This window comes from Annulohypoxylon truncatum, assembly GCF_022578515.1.
Source record: "Annulohypoxylon truncatum strain CBS 140777 unplaced genomic scaffold F4807scaffold_19, whole genome shotgun sequence".
Lineage (NCBI taxonomy): Eukaryota > Fungi > Ascomycota > Sordariomycetes > Xylariales > Hypoxylaceae > Annulohypoxylon > Annulohypoxylon truncatum.
Window position 1 is genome coordinate 89568 of NW_025953805.1, and position 26879 is coordinate 116446.

At 49.2% G+C, this 26879-nt stretch overlaps 8 protein-coding genes across 8 annotated transcripts; 6 read left to right on the forward strand and 2 right to left on the reverse strand.

Moving 5' to 3' along the window:
* Window positions 1-42: 42 nt before the first annotated feature.
* F4807DRAFT_451980 (transmembrane adaptor Erv26) lies at window positions 43-838 on the forward strand (the record flags this gene model as incomplete). Its single annotated transcript, XM_048000280.1, has 3 exons — window positions 43-112; window positions 189-422; window positions 495-838. The coding sequence occupies 3 exons, from the start codon at window positions 43-45 to the stop codon at window positions 836-838; spliced, it is 648 nt and encodes a 215-aa protein (XP_047853454.1).
* A 2157-nt stretch (window positions 839-2995) lies between these two features.
* On the forward strand, window positions 2996-8172 carry F4807DRAFT_451981 (uncharacterized protein; the record flags this gene model as incomplete). The annotated part of the gene is made up of 3 exons (XM_048000281.1): window positions 2996-3875; window positions 3932-6976; window positions 7223-8172. The coding sequence occupies 3 exons, from the start codon at window positions 2996-2998 to the stop codon at window positions 8170-8172; spliced, it is 4875 nt and encodes a 1624-aa protein (XP_047853455.1).
* A 716-nt stretch (window positions 8173-8888) lies between these two features.
* F4807DRAFT_428173 (NAD(P)-binding protein) lies at window positions 8889-10444 on the reverse strand. The gene is made up of 4 exons (XM_047998244.1): window positions 10357-10444; window positions 10106-10205; window positions 9439-10050; window positions 8889-9365 (listed from the first exon to the last, which is right to left on the reverse strand). Exons 2-4 carry the CDS (start codon window positions 10167-10169, stop codon window positions 9148-9150), a joined length of 894 nt encoding a protein of 297 aa, XP_047853456.1. The 5' UTR covers window positions 10170-10205; window positions 10357-10444; the 3' UTR covers window positions 8889-9147.
* A 3852-nt stretch (window positions 10445-14296) lies between these two features.
* On the forward strand, window positions 14297-15960 carry F4807DRAFT_461059 (PRA1 family protein-domain-containing protein; the record flags this gene model as incomplete). Its single annotated transcript, XM_048001628.1, has 2 exons — window positions 14297-14684; window positions 14819-15960. The coding sequence occupies 2 exons, from the start codon at window positions 14297-14299 to the stop codon at window positions 15958-15960; spliced, it is 1530 nt and encodes a 509-aa protein (XP_047853457.1).
* Window positions 15961-16437: 477 nt separating this feature from the next.
* Window positions 16438-18313, reverse strand: F4807DRAFT_104455 (uncharacterized protein). Its single transcript, XM_047992674.1, has 2 exons — window positions 17306-18313; window positions 16438-16977 (listed from the first exon to the last, which is right to left on the reverse strand). The coding sequence occupies exons 1-2, from the start codon at window positions 17586-17588 to the stop codon at window positions 16547-16549; spliced, it is 714 nt and encodes a 237-aa protein (XP_047853458.1). The 5' UTR covers window positions 17589-18313; the 3' UTR covers window positions 16438-16546.
* Window positions 18120-19756, forward strand: F4807DRAFT_104480 (DnaJ-domain-containing protein). The gene is made up of 3 exons (XM_047992675.1): window positions 18120-18677; window positions 18751-18811; window positions 18907-19756. Exons 1-3 carry the CDS (start codon window positions 18650-18652, stop codon window positions 19565-19567), a joined length of 750 nt encoding a protein of 249 aa, XP_047853459.1. The 5' UTR covers window positions 18120-18649; the 3' UTR covers window positions 19568-19756.
* Window positions 19757-20314: 558 nt separating this feature from the next.
* Window positions 20315-21796, forward strand: F4807DRAFT_104700 (DUF1000-domain-containing protein). The gene is made up of 3 exons (XM_047992678.1): window positions 20315-20530; window positions 20639-21189; window positions 21248-21796. The coding sequence occupies exons 1-3, from the start codon at window positions 20452-20454 to the stop codon at window positions 21593-21595; spliced, it is 978 nt and encodes a 325-aa protein (XP_047853460.1). The 5' UTR covers window positions 20315-20451; the 3' UTR covers window positions 21596-21796.
* A 3182-nt stretch (window positions 21797-24978) lies between these two features.
* On the forward strand, window positions 24979-26500 carry F4807DRAFT_461063 (uncharacterized protein; the record flags this gene model as incomplete). Its single annotated transcript, XM_048001629.1, has 2 exons — window positions 24979-26064; window positions 26237-26500. The coding sequence occupies 2 exons, from the start codon at window positions 24979-24981 to the stop codon at window positions 26498-26500; spliced, it is 1350 nt and encodes a 449-aa protein (XP_047853461.1).
* Between the last annotated feature and the right edge of the window lie 379 nt (window positions 26501-26879).

Genomic DNA, 26879 nt, shown 5'->3' on the forward strand with positions numbered 1-26879 from the left:
GATCACCAAGATCATCATAGCTGCTGCGTTGTAATTGCAAACATGTGGATTTTACCTCTTGTTGGTTACCTCGGCTCCATCGTGGGCTTTTGCTTCTTGACATTGGCTATAGGTACACAAGTCCATACGCCCTTAACTTCCTATTCAGGGATGAGGCATCTCAAGTTGCTAATATGCGGCTTCTATAGCTTCCGGCCTATACTATCTCTCAGAGCTCGTCGAGGAACACACCGTCATTGCGAAACGACTCCTTACGAAACTCATCTACTCCGTCATTGCTCTTCAAGTCATACTATGTGTTGTCGACGGCTTCCCCTTCACTTTGACGTTGATGGGCGTCGCATCGCATTTGATATATCTGGGTAATATGCGACGCTTCCCGTTTGTGAAGCTATCGGATCCTTTGTTCATTGCTTCTTGTGGTATGTTGCTAGCGTAGATTTGGTTGTACTGGCCATGGCAAAAGGTTGAGAGTTGCTGACAATATCAAATAGTCTTGGTCCTTGTCAACCATTACTTTTGGTTCCAACACTTTTCCGATGCGCAACACAAGTCTTACTCGCGCATGTCATCCGTCTACGACCAGCCGGATATACCAAGCTTCACTGAAATAGCCTCCTATTTCGGTTTGTGCGTATGGCTTATTCCTTTTGCCTTATTTGTCAGCCTTTCGGCTAGCGACAATGTATTACCCACAATCGGCACCGAACAATCCTCTCATGACGATGGGAAGAACAAGCGCCAAGGCATGGTGAAATTGATAGTTGACAATGTACTCACGGTCATCGGAGAAGTCTCCCGGATGGCAGGGTGGAAGAGACCAGAGGATCGCTTTTGAGTCCGCCAAGTCAATGTTCAAATAAGTAATAATACGTGTACACTACAACACAATCACTTATCAAACCCGTTGTTATGGAATTGGTGAGTAGCTTACTATACTCTCCACTATTCCACACCGCGGCGAAGACTAACAGTACAAGGACGTCACCAGTTCCAAGCTCGTCTTCATGTAATATGGACACCTGCCCTCTCGAACTGAGGGTCAACAGCGTGTTTTGAGTCGAGTCGACCTACAACGGATAGATTGTCTGATTGTTGCGCTCGAAGCATATCAACTAGCTGGTAAGTCCGTGATTTCTTTTACAAATGGGTATAGAATATCTTGTTATGATGACAACACCAATTTTTTATGCTAGATTGTATTTGAGTCAATCGACTTTGATGTGAACGATTGGGTTTACCTGATAATATGTCAACCTTTTATTTATGAAGCGATTTTTATCATACATTGACCAATCACTAACTTCAGTCCCAGGCCCACGTAAGCGTACAAATATTACATAGTACATAGAAGGTGGCTAAGACTAAACCTGATTTGCGGACCTTGAATTGGTTGCAACTCATTTCCATAGAGTGAATGTATGGTAGAGCGTTGTAAGCGCGAAGTTTGTGGGCGTTCTGACAGGATCAGTATCTCCGGATCCCTACCTTGAGGTCAATCATCTCCGAATCTGCTCGGAAGCGGTCAACATCAGATCTATTGATGATAAGAGATCGTATCATAGTAACGCTAAATACAATCGATATGAGCAATGAAAGGAATATACTATTTTTAAAAGTTCAAGTTTCAGATCTGCTTCTAGAATTGACCTGGATCAAGGTTGCTATTAACTATATACCGCGGGTTTATAGTTCATATCAAAATACATACTACGGAACGGCACATCTCGAAAAGTTCAACAGTTAATATGGGTAACAGCGAGGTACCTAATCAAGAACCAGCCTGGTTCAATCGAATGTTAGCCTATGAACGCTGCTTATGTGAGTAGTGCTTACGGTCCCGGTTCTTTACCATGTGTATCCCTACCGGATTGCTTATTTTAACTTGATATATGCAGGACACATATTTTAGCCCTTTTGGCTCACTTGGCCCATTTGGACCATGTCCTCGAACATTGGCATTACGCAAGAGAGTCACGAACCTTTGAATAGGCGAGGTGTATAGTCCAGCTTCAAGGTTCGGACTGAGGCTTAGTAAGGTATCAGAAAAGAACCAGGCAGGTTTTTGAATCTTTCCCGCCTCGTTCTATTGCAAAATGGGTATGAAGTGCTGGTTCTCTAAAGCCGGCAGGATCCTGCAGACTTTAAAGTATCACACGGGGGATCGTCAAAATAGACTACCGGTTTCGACCATCTCGCCCGAGACTCGCTAATAGTAATTAGGATCGATCAACGCCCCTCTCAGCTCTCCTTCGCCATTGGTTATTGGTTCGAATTTCCCTGCTCCAATTGCGGTAGCATGGGGTCTATGAGCTTATGTGCACGTATCCTGGTTTTCTTAGCATGTTACGACAGTAACCCAATCCCCGGCTTCCATGTGATGCCGTTCTATAAAAATTCTGCTACCTAGTACCACACCAAGGTGCAAAAGCCACCCTACCTACCCCATACTATCTTACATCCCCGGGTGCCACTGACAACGTTATCGAAAACTTACCGAATCCGTCCATGCACGCTGTTTCACTCGACCCTTGCCCATTGCCTGAATAGGAAACATTTCCTATACTAGTATAGCGTCTTGTGGTCCTTCACACCCTGTGCCGCATATCAGGAATGGCGGGCTTCTCGAAGGCGTAAAAGTATGATATTATTGTAGACGGGGGATTGGACAAGGCTCATTTGTCCGCTCAGTATAGCTGCAACATGCAATCATCGAGCATGGGTAAAAGTTCCGCAGAGATACCGTGTGGTCATAGTGCCATAGTATGATGGAGTATCGTAAGGGCAGTTGCCATACTTAGGTAACGGCATGGCCGATCGTATATTACGATCTCAGTCGCATCTACATGATCCATTGACTTGGTCTTCCTGGGTACTGAATACCATAGTCAATCATAGTCATAGTCGACGACAAAGAGTGACTCGTCCTGTGGTATCTCAGTAGCCTAGGTATCTCTTGTATGGCATAGACATAGGTCTATCTCAAGTCGCCATCATGAGGTCCCTCACTGACATGGAAATTCCGTCCTTCTGGCGCCAAACCTGGGCCTTGACGAAGAAGAACATCATCATCGCCGTCTATCGAAAATGGTTCTCGACTCTCCTACGATCTCTCATTTTTCCCTTAATTCTCCAGGTACTCTTACTCGAAATCCAGAACTTCGCCAAGGACGAGAACAGATATGGAGTCGGCGACCCTCACCCTATTCCCACCCTCGCCGACAGCATGGCGGCGAGTTCGAAGCCTCTCGTCTTGGTTCAGCAGCCCGGCCTTGGATCCGACTTTCAGCCCGTCCTCGAGAAGATTACCAGTCCTCTCGACTCGAATAAGCTAATTCACCTCAACGACACGAACGCGATAGACGTGACTTGCCCGGTTGACTATCACGGAAACTCACCTTGCTTTGCGGTTGTGATCTTCAATGATTCTCCTCTTAGTGGACACGACAATGCGACATGGAACTACACCATCAGGACGGATCCCGCCCTCGACTCCGTGGCTTTCAACGTGTACGACGACAAGAGCACTACTGATATGGTCTATCTACCTCTTCAGTCGGCTGTTGAGAATGCGATGCTTAACTTGACGGTTAGCCCGGCGTTCTTGCCTTACACGTACGTGACACAGGAACAGAAGGATGACTACTCGAGGAAGACTTACATCGCCCTATCATTGTACCTCTTGTCGTTCATCTACTACGTGACATTCATTCCGGTTTGCCAGCACCTCACGAGCATGATCGCTTCTGAACGTGAAACTGGCATGTCGGCTCTGATTGATGCTATGGGCGGCGGAGTTGCTGGACCGAGAGTTCTGAGTTATGTGTTATTCTTTTACGTTTTGTACTTGCCACTCTGGATCATCATGGGAGTCTGTAAGTTATTCTCATACACCATTCACTTTACGTCATTTATCTCTAACATTGAATAGTGTACTGGTATCTCCTTTTCCCTGGCCAGAGCGTAGCCGTTACGATTTGGTGGCAGATCTTCACTGGCTGGGCGACTATCAGTACTACAGCATACAACACTGCGTACTTCCAGCATTCGAACATTGCCAGTCTTTATAACTCGCTAATGCCTTGGCTTTTGGCAATCTTGGCCGCCTTCTCGGAAAACTCCGCCGCAAACCCTCCTCCTGTAGCCCAAGTTGTTTCCTGTTCCCTCTTCTTCCCTAGCATGAACTTCATCTACTTCTTCGACTTCATCGCTAAGGCCGAAGTTGCTGGAATCCGAGTCAACTTTATGGAGCCGATTCCGAAAGCGCTCTTGGACACCGGCAACGGAAAGGGTACGAACTGGACCAACATCGTCGGTCCCTACTGGCTCTGGATCCTTCTAGCTGCCCAAATCGTTGTATACACGAGTTGCACCGTTCTCCTCGAGCGTTTCAAGCATGGCAACAACCGTAAGCGCCGAACGTTTAGCACGGATCAACAAGCAGTCGACTCCCACATCGCTATCGAGGCTACCGGTCTAGAGAAGCTTTACAAGCCTCATTGGTTTAAGAAGCTCTTCTGCTTCGCACGCGACCCGAAGACGAAGGCTGTTGATGGATTGGATCTCATTTCTCAAAAACATCAGATCACTTGTTTGTTGGGACCCAATGGCTCTGGAAAGACTACGACCTTGGATATGCTGGCTGGATTCGAAAGACCGACTGGTGGCTCGGTAAACTTTAACGCTCTGCCTTCGCAAATCGGTATCTGCCCTCAGCGCAATGTGCTGTGGGATGACCTGACCGTCTACGAACATCTTCAGATCTGGAACACGCTCAAGGGCAAGGATGATAACCCGGAGGTCCTTGACCAGCTAATCGAGAAATGCGACCTTGCGGCCAAGAAGCACAGCTTTGCGAAGAACTTGAGCGGCGGTATGAAGCGAAAGTTGCAACTAGCCTGCATGTTGATTGGTGACTCCACTGTCTGTTTGATGGATGAAGTTACCTCTGGCCTTGACCCCCTTTCTCGCCGCTCTATCTGGAATGTGGTTCTGAGTGAGCGAGCGCGGAGAACAATGATCCTAACTACTCACTTCCTTGATGAATGTGAAGTTCTATCAGACCACATCGTTATTGTCACTCTTGGAAAGGTGAAGTGTCAAGGAACTCCTACGTTACTGAAGAACCAATACGGAGGCGGCTACCGTGTTCACATCCCGAAGACAGAAGACATCACTGGAATCGAATACCCGGTAAAGGAACATCACGACAGGCTTATTTGCCAAACGCCGGATTCGAAGTCCGCTGCCGGCGTCTTAGCTTCTCTTAAGAACTCGAGCGACTCTGAGCTATACATCACCGGTCCAACAATCGAGGACGTGTTCCTAACGGTCTCGGAAGAACCGCACACTCTTATCGGCGAGACACTTGAAATCCAACCCACCGAATCCGAGCGAAGCAGGGTCAAGGCACCGCAAGGCGAACTACCTTTATGGAAATCATATTCGCAACAATTCAGCGCTCTCTTCATCAAGCGAGTCCAGATTCTGAAGAACAATTGGTGGGCGTACTTGTTCTGCCTTGCCATTCCTCTCGTCGCGACCCATTTCATCAACGACTTCCTGAAAGGTTACCAAACTCCCGACTGCAACAGCCTCATCTCGTTCAACTCTTTCGACAGCCGAATGACCGTTAGCAACGAGGGTGTGCTCGCGGTTGGTCCTCCAACTGTCAATAGCACCATCATGAAGGTAATCGATGAGACGAACCCGTACCACTACGATATCGGCAACGGACCCTTTGTCATCGATACTGAGGTGGATCTCGTGAAATTCATTCATTACTACGCCTACAACATCTCGAACGGTGGTGGGATTTGGCTCAGCAACGACACGATCCCGCTTATTGCCCACGATGCCATGACTGGCCAGTCAGGCGCTACTAGTCTCCTGAACCTCGTCAACCAGGTCCGCAGCAATACTACCGTCGCGGGATACACATCAAACCTCAAATCTTACCACCAAGCTGAAGGAGGCGACAGCGTATTCTACGTCACTGTTTTCTGTCTGCTACAGGCTCTCTACCCAGCTTTCTTCTCCCTATACCCGACCTACGAACGCCGATCTCAAGTACGAGCCCTACAATACTCCAACGGCATCCGACCATTCCCCCTGCTATTCTCGTATTGGATGTTCGACTTCATGTTCGTCCTAGTAATCAGCGCCGGGTGCACCGCCCTGATCGCCAATGCAGCTCCCTGGTTCGGAATCGGCTACGTCTGGTTCATCCAAGTACTCTACGGACTCGCCGCCATCCTCTTCGCGTACCTGATCGCTCTGCTAGCTCGTTCGCAACCCGCGGCCTACGCCTACAATGTCTTATTCCAGGGTGCCATGTACGCGCTCTCGATCGTCACCCTCCTGATCGTCCAGCGCACCGACGGCTCCAACCAGCGGACCAACGACGGCACCGCCTTCGGCCTCGGCGTCATCTTCCCGATCCAGAACCTGATGCGCGGCATGGCCATCAGCCTGAACATGTACATCGTGCGGTGCCGCGGGCAGACCATGGTGACGAACCCGGGCTCGATCTACGCCTTCGGCGGGCCGATCATGCTCCTGATCCTGCAGATCATCGGCCTGTTCTCGCTCCTGCTGTGGATCGAGGGTGGCAGCTTCGCGTGGGTCAAGCAGCCCAAGGCGATCCCGCCGCCGTCGCGCGCGGGCGACATCGAGAAGACGCTAGCCGACCACCGCGAGGACGTCAACGCCGAGACGGCGCGCGTCACGGCCTCCGAGACCGACCTGCTGCGCGCGCTGCACGTCTCCAAGAGCTTCGGCCACAAGCCGGCGGTCGAGGACGTGTCGCTCGGGCTGAGGGAGGGCGAGATCCTGGCGCTGCTGGGCCCCAACGGCGCCGGGAAGACGACGATGATCAACATGATCCGCGGCGATCTCACCCCTGATACTGGCAGGATCTACCTCGAAGGCGTCGACGTGCTGCATCACAAGCGCCTGGCGCAGAGGCACCTCGGTGGTAAGTTCGATCTCCAATTTTTTACTCTCTAATATCACCGTACATTATACGCATTATACTTCTTTCTCCTTCCTTTACCGTAGCCCCCCAATATCGCTACCAGATCCTACTTCCCCCGCGCCGCGGTCGCACCGAGGGTTTCCTACGTATTTCCTATATCCCTTCCCCAACCCCTGCCTAGCGCTTACTCGTATTGGCCTGTCTACTCGTCTACCGACATGAACTAACCTCCGTGCGAATGAATAGTCTGCCCCCAATTCGACGCCCTCGACCTCCTCACCGTGCGCGAGCACCTGACCTTCTACGCGCGGTGCAAGGGCGTGGAAGACGCCCACCGCGCCGTCGCCTACGTGATGTCGCGCGTCGGGATAACCGCGCACGCCGCCAAGCCCGCGAACAAGCTCTCAGGCGGCAACAAGCGCAAGCTCAGCCTCGCCATCGCCCTACTCGGCGACCCTCCGGTGCTGCTCCTCGACGAGCCGTCGTCCGCCATGGACGCCGCCTCGAAGCGCGTGCTCTGGCGCACCCTCGAGGCCGTGGCGCCCGGGCGCAGCGTCCTGATCACCACGCATTCGATGGAGGAAGCGGACGCGCTGGCCACGCGCGCCGCTATCGTGGCGAAGAAGGTGCTTGCGGTGGGCACGACGCAGGCTTTGCGCAAGACGCATTCGAATGAGTACCATGTCCATCTTATCCTGCGCAGCGCGCCGCTGTCGAAGACGGATGAGATGCGGGCTCTTGAGGATTGGGCTAGACGCACTTTTGGTGGCGCTGTGCGCTTCGAGGGAGAGAGCTTGGGCGGGCAGGTTCGGTTTATTGTGCCGACGGATGTTGCGGTGCCGGGAAGACGGAGCTCGGATTCTGCTTCGGAGGGCGAGGAGAGTAGTAGCTCCTCTGGCAGCAGTGAGGCAGAGGAGGATAAGATCGAGGTCGTGCATGCGATTAGCGATTACGGGGACGAGGACGAGAAGGTGAAAGATCAGGCCGTGGTGAGAGTGAGTCCGGCGCGCGCGCACGCGACGCAGAACTTCACGCGGTTCTTGATCGAGACGTTGGAGGCGCAGAAGGAGGCCCTGGGCGTGGAGAGCTATTCGATCTCCGCGGCGACGATGGAGTCTGTTTTCATGAAGGTGGTTAAGGAGAGCGATGCGGTCGAGCATGAGGAGGTGGATAGGCGGAGGTGGTGGCAGTGGTGAGGTGGGCTGCTTACATGCCTACCTACCTATCACCTACCTCCTTACCCGAGTACATACGGTACATAATTACCTACGTAAGGGATTGGGATGAGGCGATTTTGCATATTCGCCAGGTATATAAACATTGCATTTGGGGGGCTTGTATATATCCGAAAACAAAAAGGGCCAAGGGCAGCTGGTTTTGGGTCGCTGTTACTGTTTATTCCTGTTTGCCATTTTTTGATAGGTCATCGGGTTTTCTTTCGTTTTTGATACCACATACATACATATGAAGTAGCTAGCTAGGTTTTATAATCGAACACCCCGTGTTGAGGGAACTTGGTAGCTTGCTTAAGTGAAGTTTGTGACGATGGGGAGATGCTTTGTACTTAGATCTCGGACAGTTTGGTTCGAAAGGAGCTAATTGAAGATTTGATGGAGTCGTGCTAGCTATCTACGTCGAAAGGGGAGTGGTTTGTTGAGTTGCCCCTTTTCTCGTCTTGGCGGCTTTCACCCATCTGGACTTTGTTAGAAGATCGGAGATGCTCCTTGATACATCGTCAAGTCGATTTTCAAGTTTTATGCTCCTCCCATCTGAGAAGCCTTTGGCTGTTTGTGGCATTATGCTCTCAGATAGTCCATAGTTAGCCTACATGACATTATACCCCTATTCAACCAAGTCATTCAACACGCAAGCAATGCAGATATCTACCAGCTACCTAAGAGTCGTATGGGGGAGTGGGAGTTCGACAATTGTTCGTTTTCTTCCAGTAACTAGTAATGGTGCACTAAGAGAGGTTGTCTAGATTCCTTTCCCGAGGCGAAGAATCGGCTCATTAAGCTAGTCCGCCGGAATTGCTTGGTGCTCTGCAGTGAGGCATATCTTACCCTACGCCCATCTTTTTGTCTCCCCATCCACTCAGGTTCGATTCACGCCCTTGTTAGGTTTATATTTTTTTTCTAATGCATTGATAGATCCCATTCCCCCTTTGACACTTAATATTCTGAATTGGTCACTGATAGCCTACCACCGTCATTTAGAAGAACTACACCATTGCAGTATGAACCCGCCCGGCTTGCAAGGTACAACACGGTACCCCCCATCTCTTCCTCGCCTCCAAATCGTCTAGAAGGTATATATCTCATTTCATCAGGGGACTCTTTGCTAGGATCTCTTCCGGCGATTAGGCCGTCAGCTAACTCGGATGGGAATACTGAATAGCCAGAGAAAAATCAGATATTGTCACTTTCTGCGGCATGTGCCAAGGTATTGGTGGCAGTACTTACATCCAGGCGCCATTGCATTTACCCTAATTTCGTATTTAGCAAGGTTGGTACTTGCATGTTTAGCAAGATGGGTTATGGCCGACTTGCTAGCAGAGTAAGCGGGTGCTGATATTCTATCCCGACTATAGGCGGATACACTGCTCGTGATGATGACCTGGCTTGGTATAGAGGGGACATTGCTGCCTCCCTCGATCGGAGCTCCAAATCCCCCTTTCAGAGCATTCTTGTTGCCAGCATCTAGCAGCTCCAGAAAGGCTAGCATTGTGAAATACGTTGCGGTAACATTGACATGCAGGGCTTCTGTGAACTGATCCATGGACATCCTCTCAAACAGATTCTTGCGTAGTTCCTGTATCGTGAGATCCGGGTTGAAGGAATTTAGGGGGCCTACTATACCCGAATTGGCTACGAGCAAGTTGATGTAGCCTGCGTCGTTTGTGATAAAGTCAACGGCTGACTGTAGGGACTCCTTAGAAGTGATGTCGCATACTATCGGGGTGAAGCTTGGATGCTGAGCTGCTGAGCTTTCGACAACGGCCTTTCGCCTTCCGAGAAGGTAAACTTTCTTTGCCCCAGCTCCCGCAAGTGCTTTGGCCATCATAAATCCAATGCCTAAATATTATTAGAAAGGAGTGATGGTGACGTATGGGACATATAGACTCCTCACCTGTAGCACCGCCGGTCACAACAGCTACTATCTCATCTACTCGGAAGATGCTTGAAGTCTCCATATTGAAGTTTTAGATCCGGAGTATCCCTAGTTCAAACTAAGAATGCTAGTATCCAAATAATAGTTATTGAAGACAGCAGTCCTCCAGGTTTTAATATAGAAATGGGGGTAGTGAAGAGAACCCCAGGCCGTTTCCTAAGTCCTTAAAGTCCGAACAGATCTTCATTACAGCAAACTAGGAGGCTCACCCTTAATATTTCAGTATGCATTGATTTATCACTGCTAAAGCCTTATTTATATCATTACACAACATGACCTCATTAGTGTGGTTGTAGCTACTACATCCAAGCAACATGGAAACATCACCGCTATACATATTAACATATCTATCTTATAGGATAGAAGTCGGACAACAATTAGGCCGACTTTAACCTCAATTGGTTTCATTCTTCGGAGATAAACGATAGATCCCCTTACTGCCGCAACCATACCTACCGGAATTTATTCGCCGCAAAAAAAGTAAACTAAATTTATATCGTATACCAATATCGTGCTTCTTGGAAGACCCTGACAGGTAGTGATGGTGGATGATACTAACAGATGGTTTGAGGATGAATTTTATGAAGATGCCGTTCGTTTCTTACTTAAAATCCGCTTGACTTGATATATGAACATATTAAGATCGACCGAATCTTATAGTCTATTGTTAAGAATACCTAAGTATCTAGGAACTCGAAAGGTTCGAGTAGCCAACTAAGTGATATCAGTAGTTTTTCGTGGTGGAATAGGAGTTAGGAGTTACTTAGAGATAGAGGCCTCACTGGGTCATGAATACCGGGCAGCTGGCTCCGCTGATAAAAGCAAACGGCTCTACTTTCAATAATCTATCATTTGTTCTTGTAGTGACGAGCCTGATCTTTGTTACAGGCCATGTTTAGGGAAAGGGGTATATCAGGGTGGCAGACCAGGCAGGCCATATTGGATTATGTGTGAATATTCAGCTATAAAGGTTGGTTATTAGCCATTTTGATTCCCGATATTGAGGCAAAAAATTGTCCTTGATGTTTGGGTGCATGTTCCTAGGAGTTGTTTAGATCATAAAGAGGTGTCACAAGCTGCCAAATACCTTCTTGTCAAGGGGGTGGACAGTAGGTAGGTACCTAGTTGAAGACTGTTACGAAGTGATAGTAGTAGGTAGTGCGCTGTAGGCTCGCATGTGTGTAGTGAAAATAGAATGACCATTGGCGCTTGACCCTCTTCTAAAACTCCTTGGAGCCTTCGGTCCCTTATATATTCGTCTCGAAGGTTACACAGAATGCAGCCAGGGTGCTGCCACCCAGTTCTTGCTACCAGCCCCTAATACTTCTACCCCTTAACCCAATTCTCCAAACTACACAATACCTCTAGGTAGCTTTCCATCTCGCCTTATATGTTGCTCCTTTATCATTGGTACGGGCTTCGATCTTAATATGTGCAACATCGAGACCTAGCTACTTAACGTTGACCTCTACCCCGACAGGCGTGTAGTCTAATACCCCAACATGTATTACATAGAATAAGCAGTAAGCAATCGATCAAGGTCTTGTTTCATTGTGGAATGTGTATGTATGGACGAGTATAGTCATATTTAACGGGGTGGGTTATACGCGTATGGTTTAAGTCTGAATGGTGTATCTCGGCTGAACTCATTCTCCAGTGAACATGTGCCAAGTCTACTATTATCAAATATCTTCAATGTTGGGAACCTCTATATTCACTCATAAGCACTTGTTTCCTATACCGAGAGTCAATGATATAGTAAAGTTGAGCTGGTGCAAGTGAGTGCCTATCGAGTTAACCAACTCGGTATTATCTGGGTAGGGTGGCCATGCCAATTATTAAATCCAGAACTCGGATCACACTGGATGTAAGATGTCATGAATCGTTTCTCGATAATTATAGAAATAATCGTGTCCTATTAGAGATGGTCATATTGAATAAAGGTCTGTAGATACGAGTATCTCCACAAACCCAGCAAATTTTCAGTATGGGTCAAAATTAAATCGTACAAGATTGGCATGCATGATTAGTCAAGCTTTCCCTGGATTGTATGCCTGACCTCGACTCCAACTGAAGAGTTTGGTATATGCCGACTAAAGGGAATTGCAATATCTTCTATTCCTTAGGCAGCGATATTTGTACTGGCAATCGGCTCTTGCTAGATATGACCAAGTCAATCAGTGATGCTTACAGTAGGTATGAGTCCGAAAGACATTCGCGTTCCTCGGGTCCGATCCGAGACAGGGACTCAACTTAGTGGTAACTGGTCCTTTTCTATTGGCGAAAAACTGCCGATGAATCCACTATACCTCAGAGACGTCGGAGTGTAGACGATGCAGGGAGAGAATCACACAAGAAATCTGAGTGTTATGCTGGAAATATCCGACCTAAGCACTATTCGTGCTGCGTTGTAGCAAACTTGACCGTTCGATCCTCTTCCATGTGAAGGCAGATGCTATTTAAGAGAAGCACGAATAGCACGCTGACGTAGCTGGTAGGATGGCCACGTTTTTGGCGTGGAACCTAGCGTTGTATGAAAATAGTATATTCGGAGCGATCCTAGTTAGGGCGTGGCACTCGTGTACCAAATCATCACGGTAACCGTTCGTTCATGATGCGATGATCGCAGTAACACTAAACATCTCAGACTCAAGAAACTTGTGGTTCAGGTGTTGAGATTGGTGTATTAGTGTAGGTCGATGTAAAACAGGCGCGGAACGCGCTACAATATGAATATCGTTGGAGTCGTCTTGGTTCTTGATTCTTGATTCTTGCTAGTTTGTATGATGGTGTTGCGAATACATATGTATCGTCAAAGACCAAAGCTCTTTCTTCATGTGATAATCATCGAAGCTATCATGGTCTTACTTGTTCGAATTATATGTCGTACAACTCTCTAGCTTGAAGTAAGGTTCATTAAATGGAGGGAGAAAACGAAAAGAAGTGACGTCGGACAGAGTTGATAGAAGATGAGGAAGTCGTACCCAACATAATTCTGCAGATTTGAATCCAATGGCCCGTGCGTCAGATCGCTTAACCGGGGTCAACTTGTCCGGGGCAAGTAAGCTTGCAGGCTTTGCTCCACTTTTTCCACCATCCTTGAATCCACACCAAGATCTACCGCCAGTTAGCTGCCGCCAGATTTCACACCGCATCGATGTTGTCTTGCCGTTGTGCACAGTGGCGCCTTAGATAGAATACTTACGGATCTGTAATAAGAGCAGCCATTACTAGCCCTGCTTTTCTTACCTCTTCCTTCCGCTTCCTCTTTTCTTCTTCTCTTCTCTTCTTCACGTTCCCTCAACACCATCTTCCTTCAATCCCGATGGAGGTATGGTGAAGGTTTCTACTTTTTCGTCGTGCGTACTCAAGTAGAGTTTCACGCACTCTTAGGACGTCATTGGGAGTGTCGTTCTAAAACGAGAAGCTCCCAAAGACCGGGGGGGAATAGTGCTGTCCGGCATTACCCCTGGCCTTTGACCGCAAGAGGATCGTCATTCTTTTACTCCGGCTGACCAGGGAAGACGAGAAGAAGAAGAAGAAAAGTATCTTTACAAAAACTTCGCCAATTACGAAAAATTTACCTTCCTAAGCCTTCCAGAAAGCGTTTTATCGGATTTTTCAATTCTCTGGGAATCCTTCTGCCTCGGGTTTTCCAAGTTTATTCCCTCGATACGAGCATTTAGGTCACTACCTAGGTACCTAATTGTTAGCCCTGAAGGTACCTATCGCCTAAATTCTCAGCTGGCCAATTGGTGGTGGAAAAAGCCAGATACGTAAGCTGCTAGCTCTGCCCCCTATTTGTGGGTGCATCCATGGACTTGGGCATCTAATTTTAAAAATTACTTGTCAAGTTCTAACCATCAGCCTTTTTAACAGATCTTCCTTACTCAATTATCCAACCATCATCGCCACAACGAGAGCTATACAGCCCATAAGAAGAGATTCCTTTCGCGACCTTCTCGGCACTCACACGCGCCCAGCCCGAAAAATCGAGATTAAATAGCTCATCCTATTCAACTTTTAAGATACCATCACCACCATCGGCGTCTTACTAAGCCAAAAGCTGCGATTCCTATCCCTTATCAATCGACAAACATAATTCCCTTTTCACAACATTGAGTCCTTCTACTCTTCCCATCCGATACAATGGCTCGTATTCAGATCCCTCTCGACGTCCTGACGTCGCGCCTGAACATTCAGGATCGCTTCGCAGGTTTTCGTAACACCTCCCTCTCAAGTCGATTCGCCAATATGCGTCCCGTCGGCGAGTTCCTCGATTTCAAACGTCTCTCCAAGCCAGCGAACTTCGCAGAAGTCCAGTCGCGTGTTAATTACAACCTGGGCACCTTCTCGAGTAACTATGCTTTGGTCTTTGTGCTCCTTAGCGTCTATGCATTGATCACAAATCCTCTACTACTCTTTGATATCGTACTCCTGGTTGGTGGTATGTGGTTACTTGGCCGACTCAACGGCCAAGATCTCACCATTGGCACCTTCCAGGCTACGACCTCACAGCTGTATACCGGCTTGCTCTGTACCTGCGGTCTTCTGTTTCTAATTGCATCACCTTTCTCCACTGTCCTATGGTTGATTGGTGCAAGTGGCGTGGTCATCGTTGGCCACGCTTCTTTCATGGACAAGCCTATCGATGAGGCTTTTTCCGGGGAGGCGGTCTAGGTGGTCGGCCGCGAGCTCCCAAATTTGCGCCCCAATGGGGAAGACCATCGAGGCGCCCGAGGAGGGGATATGGAGAAGAGGAGGATGATGACATCTGGGGGACCGGGCGCAGGGTTGTTGAGGAGTTGTTGGATAGTGAGGGTACAGACACACAAGGCGCTGAAAATGGTGGGAGACGGTTTGCTAGTGACCCACTTCGGTTTACTGGTATAGATTTGGGCGGTGGTGGTCAGGCACGGAACGGTTATGCTTATCAACATTCAGATGAAGAGGACGATGACGATGACGGCAATTCGACAGAGGACGGTACACAGGCTACATCAGAAGAGGAGGAGGATACCGACGATGAAAATCAAGTCGTTAGGAGGGAACTTGAGGAGGCTCTAGTACAGTCAGCTCTTTCAAGAATACGGAAGGCTCAGAGTAAGGGCAGGCAGGACGTTAAACTTAACAAGGAGGAGCTCGCCGCTCTTGATCGCAGAAGGAAACGCTTACAGGCCGAAGCCGAGGCTGCAAAACGTGGCGGCAATCGAAAACAACGCAAAGAAAAGGAACAACGATACGCCGTCCCCCTTTCTCAGCTCGATCCTTCACGAGGCCCGTCTGGTTCTAACGAGTCTTTGGCTCGCAAAGCCTTGCCTTCGACAGAACAGGGTCCACCTATGGGACGCTTCCATCCGCCGAATGCTAGCCGTTCCCGTCCTCGCTCCGGTACATCGTCGACATCATCTACGCAGCGTCCTCGGTCGCGCATAAGAGATTCCCCTCCCTTTGACTATCAATATGTGAATGCACCTCCTAATCAACGTCACATCTCTGATCCTTCAGGAAGACCTTCATCTTCGGCATCAGCCCAAAATCCCTTCCAATATCAGACTGCCGGTCCACGCGCGACGTACGCCGATGGCGCTGCGGCCGTCAGGAGCAGTCCGAGGAGGCACAGAAGCCGAGCAAGGAGGGACGAAGAACAAGAGGACGAGACAACAAGTGATGATGCAGGGAATAGGGAGATTGTTGTAGCCACACCTTCACCGGAATCTGAGCGGCACAAGGCTAAAAAGTCTTCACCTGGTCAACCGACTGCAAAGAAGAAGGCAACTAGTGGTGCTGGTAAAAGGCGAAAAGGGAAATAAGCCGGGCGGAGTCGTTGCGATCATCTTAATGAGAGAAGCAATACACCTATGTAATACCTGAACATTGATAGACTGGTTTTAATTATGCACTCGTGGGCACCTCTTCCTTCAATAAAACCGCGTACGCATCTCACTTCTCACATATATTTCAAGAATATCCAGTAAACTTTTTCATATGAAATGAGACTTCCAAATCTAAAGTCTAACATGACATTAGGGTATCGTATCGATTCTTCAACTCGCTCTTCTGCTTTTTTCCTCTTTGACAAGACATCAATCGTAACCCAGCTTTTTCTAGTGTAAGGAAAGAAGAGGGGAAGCGAGAAAAAAAATCGTATCATCCAAAACGACCGCCCCTCAGACGCCATCCGTTAATTCATATCCATCTCATCCACATTAACCCCCGTCATCCGACATGTCACGAGTGAAATCGTAATTCCCAGTTTCCTAGCTAGTATATACGAGAACCCCCCAAATTTCCAAGGCAGGTAGATATATATAGGTAGGCAGGGAGGTAGGTATATGAGGCAACGTAAAGTAAGACAAGGCAAGAGTAAGACAAGGAAGGAAGGTAAAGGCTGCTTGCTTAGGAAAAGAAATCGCGTATGCCGTCGAAGAAACCCCCGTGTCCCCGCCGGGGTTCCTCGTAGTACTCGCGTCGGCGCTCCCACTGGTAGTCGCCGCGGTGGTCGCGGGCGACGGCGACGGTCTCGCCGCGGCCCAGGCCGCCGGCCATGCGGACGGCCTCGCCGACGAAGCCGACGGAGTCGCCGGAGCCGGCGCGGGCGGCTATGCCGAGCATGCGCTCGATGCTGGGGGGCAGGCGGAGCCCGAAGCGGGCGAGCAGGGCGGTCAGGGCGCCGCCGGTGATGAGCGGCATGATGACGAGCATGAAGACCTTGATCGGGTGGCGCTTGGCGTAGTACATGAGGTCGCGCAAGAGACGCTTGAGCTTCTTGAGGGTGCGCTGCAGGAAGGAGGAGCGCGGTTGCCGCTTGTAGTAGGAGTTGGAACGGCCTGGGGGTTTCATGGTTAGCTAACCTATGGATACAGATACACTATTGCTATAACATGGTATGTTGTAGGTATAGCGCGTTATGATAATGGTGTGATCGTGTATGTGGGAGAAAGGGGGGGAGGGGGAAAGATGGAGATGAGTGCGTGTATGTGCAAGTGTATGTATGCATGAAGCTGCTACGTGTGTAGATAGGTGAATGAATGGGTTCGGTTCTAAGTTCAAGGCCTCCACACGTGCGCGCGTGTGATTCGGCACATAAACGGGGCAGGTCGTGCCAGGCGAGCGCACAGAATGAGGAAAGGGGAATGGAGGAAAAGGTGAGCTCACCTATGCTGAAGAAACTTCGGGTGCTGCCATTGCCCAGACCGAAGAATGAGCCGCGGGAGCTGTTGTGCTTGTTGTAATGGCTGCCGCCAACGCTATGGCTGCTGCTGTGATGGCCACCATCGACGCCGAAGAAGCCAGCGAGTCCTGAGTGTCGCTTGCTCTTACTGCTCTTGTGGGAGCGCGACGAGTCTCGCGATTTGGAGGTCTTGTGGTTGTGCGAGCGTGAGCGGCGGGTCGAATTCGAGATCACGGACTCGCCGTCAAAGTTGTCGAGGATACCCATGATTGCGAGGCGTGTGTTGGTAGTATGAGGTAAAATATATATACGGCAAGTAGATACGTATAAGATAGATATATAAACTGTCTTACTCGAGCTTGGTCGAGCTTGTAACAAATTGTTCTCAAGTTTGAGTCTCGTAGCTTTTCTCAATCGACCTAGCGGGGCAGATTGACAAGAATTGAAACTAAGAAAAGGAACGAGGAATCTCACAGCAAAGCTGCCGAGCAGATCAAATCGTGGGAGGATCAACACGATCTTTTGTTATATTCTCCGTCGGATGATCGATTTCTCGTTCGCTGCACAACGCACCGGCCAGTCTGCGAACACTCGGATGGAGCTTCACGCACGACTTATCCACAGGAGAGACGGGTCTGGGTGAGTGAAAAGAGAAGATATTGCAGATATTGCAGCTTACGAAGGGCTCGAAGGCATCGTGAATGATTGGAACTGCGAATGAGAAGGGAGGGATCGGCCGTTCACCGACAATTGAAGTGGCTGGGCGCACCCCCTGGCCGCCGCTGATGGATCGCCGTAGTCTAAAACTGCCCTAAGGCTTAGCGCTAGTCTGCATCTGATTAGCTTGGTTCCGAGGTGAGCCTGCGGGTCAGCTAGGGTCAACTCAAATCAAAGGCGGGCCTTGGGGTCTCGCCAAGACTAAAAATCTTGACTAGGAGGCTAGACCGTTTACGATGTTAGGCAAGTTGCAGTTCAACAAGCTGCAACCTGCAAGCGTGTGCTGTGTTTGCCAGTGTACCTAGTTGTGGGTTGTGGAACCGAACCTGATCAAGCCACCGTGGCTTGTTAAAACTGTAAAAGCGATTAAAGCAAAACCACTATCCCGAATAAGGAAGCACTAGACAGCTAAACGCTTAGGAACCGCCACATCGATGACGTTCCCTATTGGACATACACCATCCACCTATGCAATAGTTGAGCTCCCATTGAAGCCTGATTAAAGACGATGCTTTGACTTGACCGACTCGTGCTCCTAGAATTCTTCTTCTTTACCTTCACCCTAACTGCCGGTTCAGTACCTTTTACCATTACGATTTCAAACTTTCAAGATGGCCAATCGATCTCCTCCAGACTACTGTTAGTCATATGTGACTCTTATAACTTATACCTATCCCATATAGAACCCCACTAACATGTGCTGGCATTATAGACAGGATCCTCGAGGTCTCCGAAACTGCAACGACCCAACAGATCCGCGATGCCTACAAACGGTAAGTCATCTCCTTAGACATTTCCTATCTGCATGACCACGCAGATATCCTAGTAGTGCCAGCACCTATTTCCATCATACTAACAGCCCTACCAGAGCGGCTCTCAAAACCCACCCAGATAGGGTGTCCGCCAACTCCCCCGACCGCGCGGCCCGCACCCGCAAGTTCCAGCTCGTGAACGACGCCTACTACACGCTCTCGGACCCGACCCGGCGGCGCGAGTACGACTACACGCGGAAAGCGGACCGGGGCCGCCGGGGCGGGCGAGCCTCGTACTCGGACCCGTTCGACGACCCCGCAGACTCCGTCCCGCCCCAAAATGGCGGGAACGGCAACGGCAATGGCAACGGCGGTGCGCAGAGCACGTACTCGTGGGCGTGGAACTTCTTCACGGGAGGGAACACAAACACGCAGCAGAGCGCGCGGGCGGAACGCCAGCAGGCCGAGGACGCGCAGTTCGGCGACGTGTTCGAGGAGATGCTGCGCGAGGAGGGGATGGCGGGCGAGGAGGCCACGCGCCGCGACACGACTTTCTGGAGCATGATGGGCACGGCGAGCGGGAGCGTTATCGGGTTCATCGTCGGCAATATGCCGGGGGCGGTCGCCGGGGCCGTGGCGGGAAACAGGTTGGGCGCGGTGCGGGACGCGAAGGGGAAGAGCGTTTATGCGGTTTTTCAGGACTTGCCGCAGGATGATCGCGCGAGGCTGTTGGCGCAACTTGCTACGAGGGTGTTTAGTCACGCTGTGGGGATCTGAGGGGTGAAGGTGCGGTTGGCATGGTATTATGAAGCATCACGATACACCTTTTACCTACTTGAATGGAACGAGGATGGTGGGATGATGGGGAACGAGGATGGTGGGATGATGGGGGAGACGAAGGGAGAATATGAATAGACTGCATTCTTAAGGGGGTCCGTGCGTGGAGTTAAGGCTTCTGCTTTTTAAAGGAGGCGATGGTTGGGGGTTATGTTTGATAGAGGCATAGAAGCGCTGGTTACTGCTGACTGGTACGGTCAGGGGTGAAGGTTCTTCCTACTCTGCACATGACAATTAGGTTTCCATTGAACAAGACAATTTTGAGCACGTGTATGTGTCGTGCAGTCGTGATCGATCATAAATAGTAAAGGATTCTAGATGCTGTTGGAATATATGTTCTGGGTGATTTTAAGTCTAGAATGTCTACATATGTATTCTAATTGCCAGACAAGACGATATGGCTATCAACCAAGTCTAAGTTGTTACATATTGTCTTATAGAAATTTGAATGGCTTGGAAAAGGTAATCATGGAACTTTCGGCTAGTATAAGGTACAGTAGACTACGAAGCAACTAAGTAGACAATAGTATCACATAATGCTCTTTCTATCTTCCAAGACAATAATTCATGCTAGCTGCTTCTTGATGACGACGAAGTTGCAACTTCCGAGCGATAACTTTAAGTTACGCGTAGCTAAATGACGCTATCCCATTTGTGGGACTGCGTGACTCCCGTCGTACCGGTCTACTGGTCGTACCTGACAGGGATTACCACCTTCCCCCACCATAAATGCTCCTCGTTAATTCTTCAACCTTCTAAACTTACAACACCTTAACACCGACCAAGAATACCAAGAGTACCGTCAGCATCACTTGCTAGTAAAAATGGCCGGGCCCGTAGAGATTCGGTCGTCCGCGCAGTTTAGCGAATTGCTGAAGAGCTCGCGTATTGTGGTGGCAGATTGTATGTACCTCTTCGAGTACCACTGCATCCGTCCTGTCCACTTGCCCCGCCATCGTCATGGTGACAACCTTTTGCGACGCGAAGCTGACAAATCTTTCTAACGCGTAGTCTACGCAACGTGGTGTGGACCATGCAACCAAATCGCTCCTTTCTACGAGCAGCTCTCGAGACAACTCTCGCGCCCTAAAGTGGCCACATTTGCCAAGGTCAACGTCGAGGCTGACGGCGCCAAAGCCGTCGCGACCGAATATGCCGTCTCATCGCTTCCTACCTTCATCATCTTTCGAGATGGCTCCGTTGTGGATAAAGTAAAGGGCGCCGATCCGAAGAAGCTTCAAACCGTCATTGAGAAGCTAAGTGGTGATATCGAAAACGCATCTCAAGGAGGTGGCAGCTCTAGTGGCATATCATGGAAGGGAGCCGACCTACCTCGAGGTTACACCGACGTCTCGGATAGCATCGACGTACGTGGACTGGAACTTTTGAATGCAGATGAATCTCACTTCTCTGTTCGAAACCTCTTCAACAAAAATAAGCCTTCGGCACTATCTAAGGATGCGGCTACAGGTGATGAAAAGGACTGGGTAGAGAGTGATACCGATGAGCAGCTTTTGCTCTTCACACCTTTCAACTCGGCCATCAAGCTTCACACTATACAGGTATACATGTACCGAGTCACCTATAGGATGCTATTTCGAGCTAACGTATATTTATCAGATTACTTCTCTACCTCCCACGGGCGATGATGACGACGATGACGTTCCAATGAGACCAAAGACGCTCAAACTCTTCACGAACCGACCACATAACCTGGGTTTTGACGAAGCCGATGACATTAACCCAACCCAGACAATTGAGATCGGCGAGAACGACTGGAACGACAACGGCACCGCGAACCTAGGCTTACGATTTGTCCGATTCCAGAATGTCACGAGCCTCGTGATCTTCGTTGTTGACGGTGATGGTGACGGTGACAAGGTTCGAGTGGACCGAATAAGATTTATTGGTGAGTCTGGTGAGAAAAGAGAAATGGGCAAGCTTGAGAAGATTGGCGACGAACCTTGAGAATAATTCTATTACGAAAGAAAATCTTATTCATATAGGCAAGCGTCAATCAGTTATGATCATGGATGAGAACAACGAATGGAATGCGGTTATAGACTCGGGATACCTTGGGACCGCATCTATATAGATGAGATCAATTGATGGCTGCAATGCTTTTAGTAGTGAATGCGTTTCCATTGTTAACAGCTACAATAGTAGCATACTCTACGGACAGCTGTCAGGTAGGGAATGCGTATCATGCATGCATTTACGTGTCTAATATGACCAAATGCAGGACAAACTCGAGTCTCACGTTAAATGGTATTTTCATTGGATTTGATTCATCTGCGCATGCAGTTGGTAATCGAATATTAAGCTGACCTCATCATTGCCACCTCGCCGATTACCCCCTTCACTACCAACGTGGACGACATCAAAACGGATCGCATTGGATAATAAAAGTGCCACAGCATTGAGCAAGGGCCCAAATATTCAATTCACTTGGATCGGATAGCATCCTACGGAAGCGCCACCTAGACATTGTCTCAGCGGACACACTTGATTATACCTGCTCGTCGACCGATATAGCTATGATAGCGGGCATCTATGGGTAGAGGTTTATGTCCAGCGTCCTCACTGCGGTTCGAAGAAGCAATCAATGGCTTTGATTTCGAACCGACGTTAGAAGTGAGGTCGCCGGCTTGCAATTTTAATTACTCTGTGGCATGATTGACGCTATGTATCCATGGGAATTCCACTGAAGGAAGAAGGGATCGGAGCAACACGGGAAATGTTATATCATGCCAGCCGCACGAAGAAGAAAAGAAGAAGAAAAAATAAAAATTTGTCGCGATCGCGTTCGAATTTTCATATGCTCCGCTAGCGTCTTTAGCAGCTGTTAGATTAGATCGCCAGGTGGCAGCTGACTTTTCGTAGACTGTCAGATAGGCGTTGCGGAAAATGGTCGGCGATTACCTAAGATTTCCGGACATGCTGGGTTTATCCGCGACCCGCTTTACGATGGAAGGTTTTCAAAATATTCCGTATTCCGCTTGTTTCATTGCCGGCTCCAGTCACACAACAGAAAATTGAAACGAACAGAGAATCACATCTTTTTCTCCCACATTATTCCTAGTCTCTCTTAGCATTCCCACCGAAAGCCAACCCTGATGAAACCGCCACGGGCGGACACACACTCTATTTCACTGTTCCCACTCTCACTCATTAACTGTCGAATCCTTGGAATAGTTAGCCTCGGAAAAGACATGCTTTTACATGCTTTTAATATACCCCGTCCACTTGGATTCCTTCCATCCCATACACCCCCCAACCCGTTTCTGTCTCTCATCCCGTTCTACGATACCTAAAGCCAGGATGTGTCGCCCAATCCAAGTGGGAGGGGGTTTACGTACGCACATCACATCCCGTCCTAGTCGACCGGTGGCGGCTTAGAAAGATACTTCACGATGTTGCTAATGTTGCTAACTGGCAACTAATACTGCTAGTCTAATCCATTGGCAACCATTGAGTCTTAACAACCATTGGTAAGCCTTGCCTACAGGACCCTACAGGTCTACTGGTCTACAGGTCTACCGGTTTACAGCCCGACTTTTGCTCTTCTATTGCCCTAGTTTTTCCTTCCTGTCACTTCCTTTCCCTTCATGTCCCTTGTTGTAATCTCTTCTCATATTGACCCTGACCCCTCATGCAACGTCACGCAACTGGACTATCCCATCAGCACGGGGCCTATATTAAAAAATCGTCAGAAGCCGCACTCGCAAAGTAGCAGCGCTAACGAACCCCCTAAGTCGACGTCAGCTGCTACTAGCCTCCGGTCTGTGATATCTGCACGTGTGCCACGGTAGCAGGGTTCCAAGGTAGTTCCAAGCTTCAAAGGTTGCGGGCTCCGTTAGGTCGCTACAACGACCATGTACTTACGCACCTATGTATGCACCTACACAGCCCACGGTAGCAGCCAAAGCGAGTTAAAGCAACTAGAAACAACCAAGAAAAAGGCGTACCAGCATTGGAAAACCATCGAACGTGGTATGCAGCATTAATATACAACTTAATTGTTCCATTTATAGACCAAGTTCCGACCGTCGCATCCCACGACTCCCTATTCGCCCTATTCGTCTCGTCTATTCGTTTATACAGCTTTGTACTATGCGTACAAAGTGTAATATGTAAGCTGCTCTCTACCCATTTGTGTTGAAACTAATCCATGAGATAGCTATCGTAGCAGTCTTATTAACCTGGGGGGGCCATCTCATAGGATTCTCTAGCAGGCTCTGCACGCTTCAGCTTCCCTTTTCAGGAGTTGCTTCGCTACGTTGGTTGTACGTCAGCGACCCGACTTATGGCTGATTGTACCACATCTCTCACCCCTAATGTCTGATTCTGGAAGGTTTCCGCCGCTCGAGTGTGCTTTTTTCGCAAAAGCGAAGCGTTAGGTCATCGCTCATTGCTCGTCGCTTCAAGACCTAAAGACCTTAAGACCCTTTCGCTCACAAGTCCGTTGCATACCCGCGCATGACTGGCACTTGGTCAATAACTATCTGCGGTTGCCCCCAACCTTTCCCATAAAAGTAAAGAAGCAAATGGCTTGCAAGCCACTCTTTTCCCTTATGCGGATTTATTGTCTCTCATATTCTGGAGACACCGATCCATGTGATCAACCTTGGAAGCATTCTACATTTTCTAGGTACCTAGCCTACATGCTGCATCCGTAACCTTACTATTAGTCTATTTCTTAATGTCATGAACATCTTACATCATTCCCCTGGTCTTAAAACTCCTACTTGGTTTTCCCTGCGTCCCTGCGTGTGAATCTGTTCTGCTCTGCTCCGCTCCTTTTTATTCTCTCCCACTCCTCTTGGATCCGGCTGCTTACCTTTTATTATCCTTGAATACCATCGCCAAGTCCATTCATATCGCATTAAGTGGGAGAGTGAAAGAAAGAGGCGTAGCTAGTGAAGTAGTGGCGTATTATTTGAAGGTCTCCCAACATTAAGCTGATTATTGATCTGTCGACAACTTACACAGAGATCCGGACCACCGCCGCTTCCTGTCGGGAGTCGCGACACATAATACAGGGCGATCCCCAGCTAGCTATTTATTTATTTTGGTCGAAGGATCTTCGGGCTGAGAAGAGGAGGCCTCGCAACCAAAGATTAATAGATCAAAGAGCTGGACACGCCCCGAGGCTGTGACTGGCAGGAGTTTGTGTTAGCTTCTGCCAGCGAGGCACATTCATACCAACTATCGGCCTCTGCGGCCTCTAACTAACTCGGTCGACTGACGGATCTACTATTTAGAGGTGGATAACCAAGACCTCTGAATGAATTCTGCACATTCTACGCATCGGGGCTGCTAGCAAAAATCCGCGACTCGTGCAGCTGACGATGGCCTCTCCGCCGGCCAGCTTCCCGCAATTCTCCAAATTGCCATTGGAATTGCGGGATATGATATGGGGATATGCTCTTCCTGAACCAAGAGTGTTCGAGGTCCTCGATTCTCCGTCTACACACCAATCCCAATCCTCGCCCTCGGGCCGTTTAATGTTTGCGGATGTCCGCAACGAGCCGCCGCCCTCCATAGCGCGAGTCTGCCGTGACGCTCGACAAGCCGTCCTGCGTCGCTATAAACCGATTGCTTTTTCCGGGACGGTCAAGCACCTAGATCTCCGGCGAGACATCATCTTACTCGATTCCTATTTACAGGTGAAAAGGCTACTAAAGGTGATACGACTCCTAAGCCAGATCGAACCCATCCGACGCAGCGCGACCAGGTTGGCCCTCGGTACGAGTTGGGGTCTGCATACGGGGCTGCACTTACGCATGTTCCACCGGAGCGTCCAGACGAAACGAAACATGGCGAGGTTCCTGGAGTACGTGTCCAAGTTCCGGCAGCTCGAGACGATTATCTTGGTAGTGTACCAGCGATCGGCTTTCGGACTCCGGTTTAAGTGTTGCAGCCCCGCTCCGCTTGGGCCGGTGCCGGATCACCGTTATCATCAACCTCACCATCAACATCACTATCACAATCAGCATCATTCGCACCATCAACAATATCACCAAAATCAACACCATATTCACGGTCAGAGTCAGGGCCAGAGGAATGCGAATATGCTCCCGTGGCGTCACTACGATCTGTACGAGTCGTATCACTTTAACTTCAACGTCAACTTTAATTTCGACAACTACTGGCTGCGCCGCCCGTATCAAAGCAGGCTCGTGCGGTACGAACCGGAAGATGACAGGGAAAAGGCGCAGCCTTCACAATCGGCACAATCGGCATCACCATTATCGGCGTTTGCGAGACATTCGAAACAGTGCGCGCACGATCCCCAACCAAGAGGCTATCAGGTGCATGATTTGAAAGGAACGTTCGAGAGTTGGCTGAAGAAGCTTCAGGATGACGAGACGATAGGCCCCGGGCTCAGGGTGCCAGCTCTCGAGACGGCGACGCTAACGTGGATTTATACGGGCGTGAGAAATGGTGGGTTTTATTAAGAAGTAGAAGATAAGAGAGATGGTAAATAGGGATAGAGCGAGCTTTTGGTATATACCTTGATACACGATGGAATATATTATCATCATCTGTTACGAGGTTGAAGCAGGTATCTTGCTGTGCTTGCCCTGAATGCGCTAAACATTCCAGTCGCACCAGATTCACATTATGGGTTTAGCAGGCACTCAGGAGGATGAAGTCCAATACTGGCGTCTACATTTTTCGCGTGCCAGAGCGTCGCCTTTCGTCGACAATCCCCCTACAAAACTCGCATACGCAGACAACAATTGTGCGATGTCCCTCTACTATCTCAGTTTAGATAGTATTTGGCTTGACGGAGTCTCGCCGCTCTCGCTGTATCTTCCGCCATATGAAGGTGGTAGTACGAGTCCTCGTAAACCTTCCTACGGCTAAACGGCGCACAGAGTTATATACCGTTCAATCAAACTTAATATCAAACTTCACGATATTTTACTTTTTTTATCGCTAGCTCCGCGCGAGTTTGTATACGATAACTCGTATTCCGTCAGAAGCGTTTAATTAGCACGAATTAAAGCGAACAAAGCCTACTTACGAAAGGTCATCCCTTCCGTCGCCCTGCTGGGCTGCTTGCTACGCAAGGATAGGGCGAGGGAAGAGGAACAGTAAGGGTAGACCGAATTTCGAGGCCCGTCTGGCCCGTATATGCGCGGTAACGGTTTGGGACACAAAGTACAGCTGTTCGAGCGGCGTAGCCCACATAAACGGCCCCGAAAGGGCCACCTACTTTAATGGTACATTACATAAATCGGCT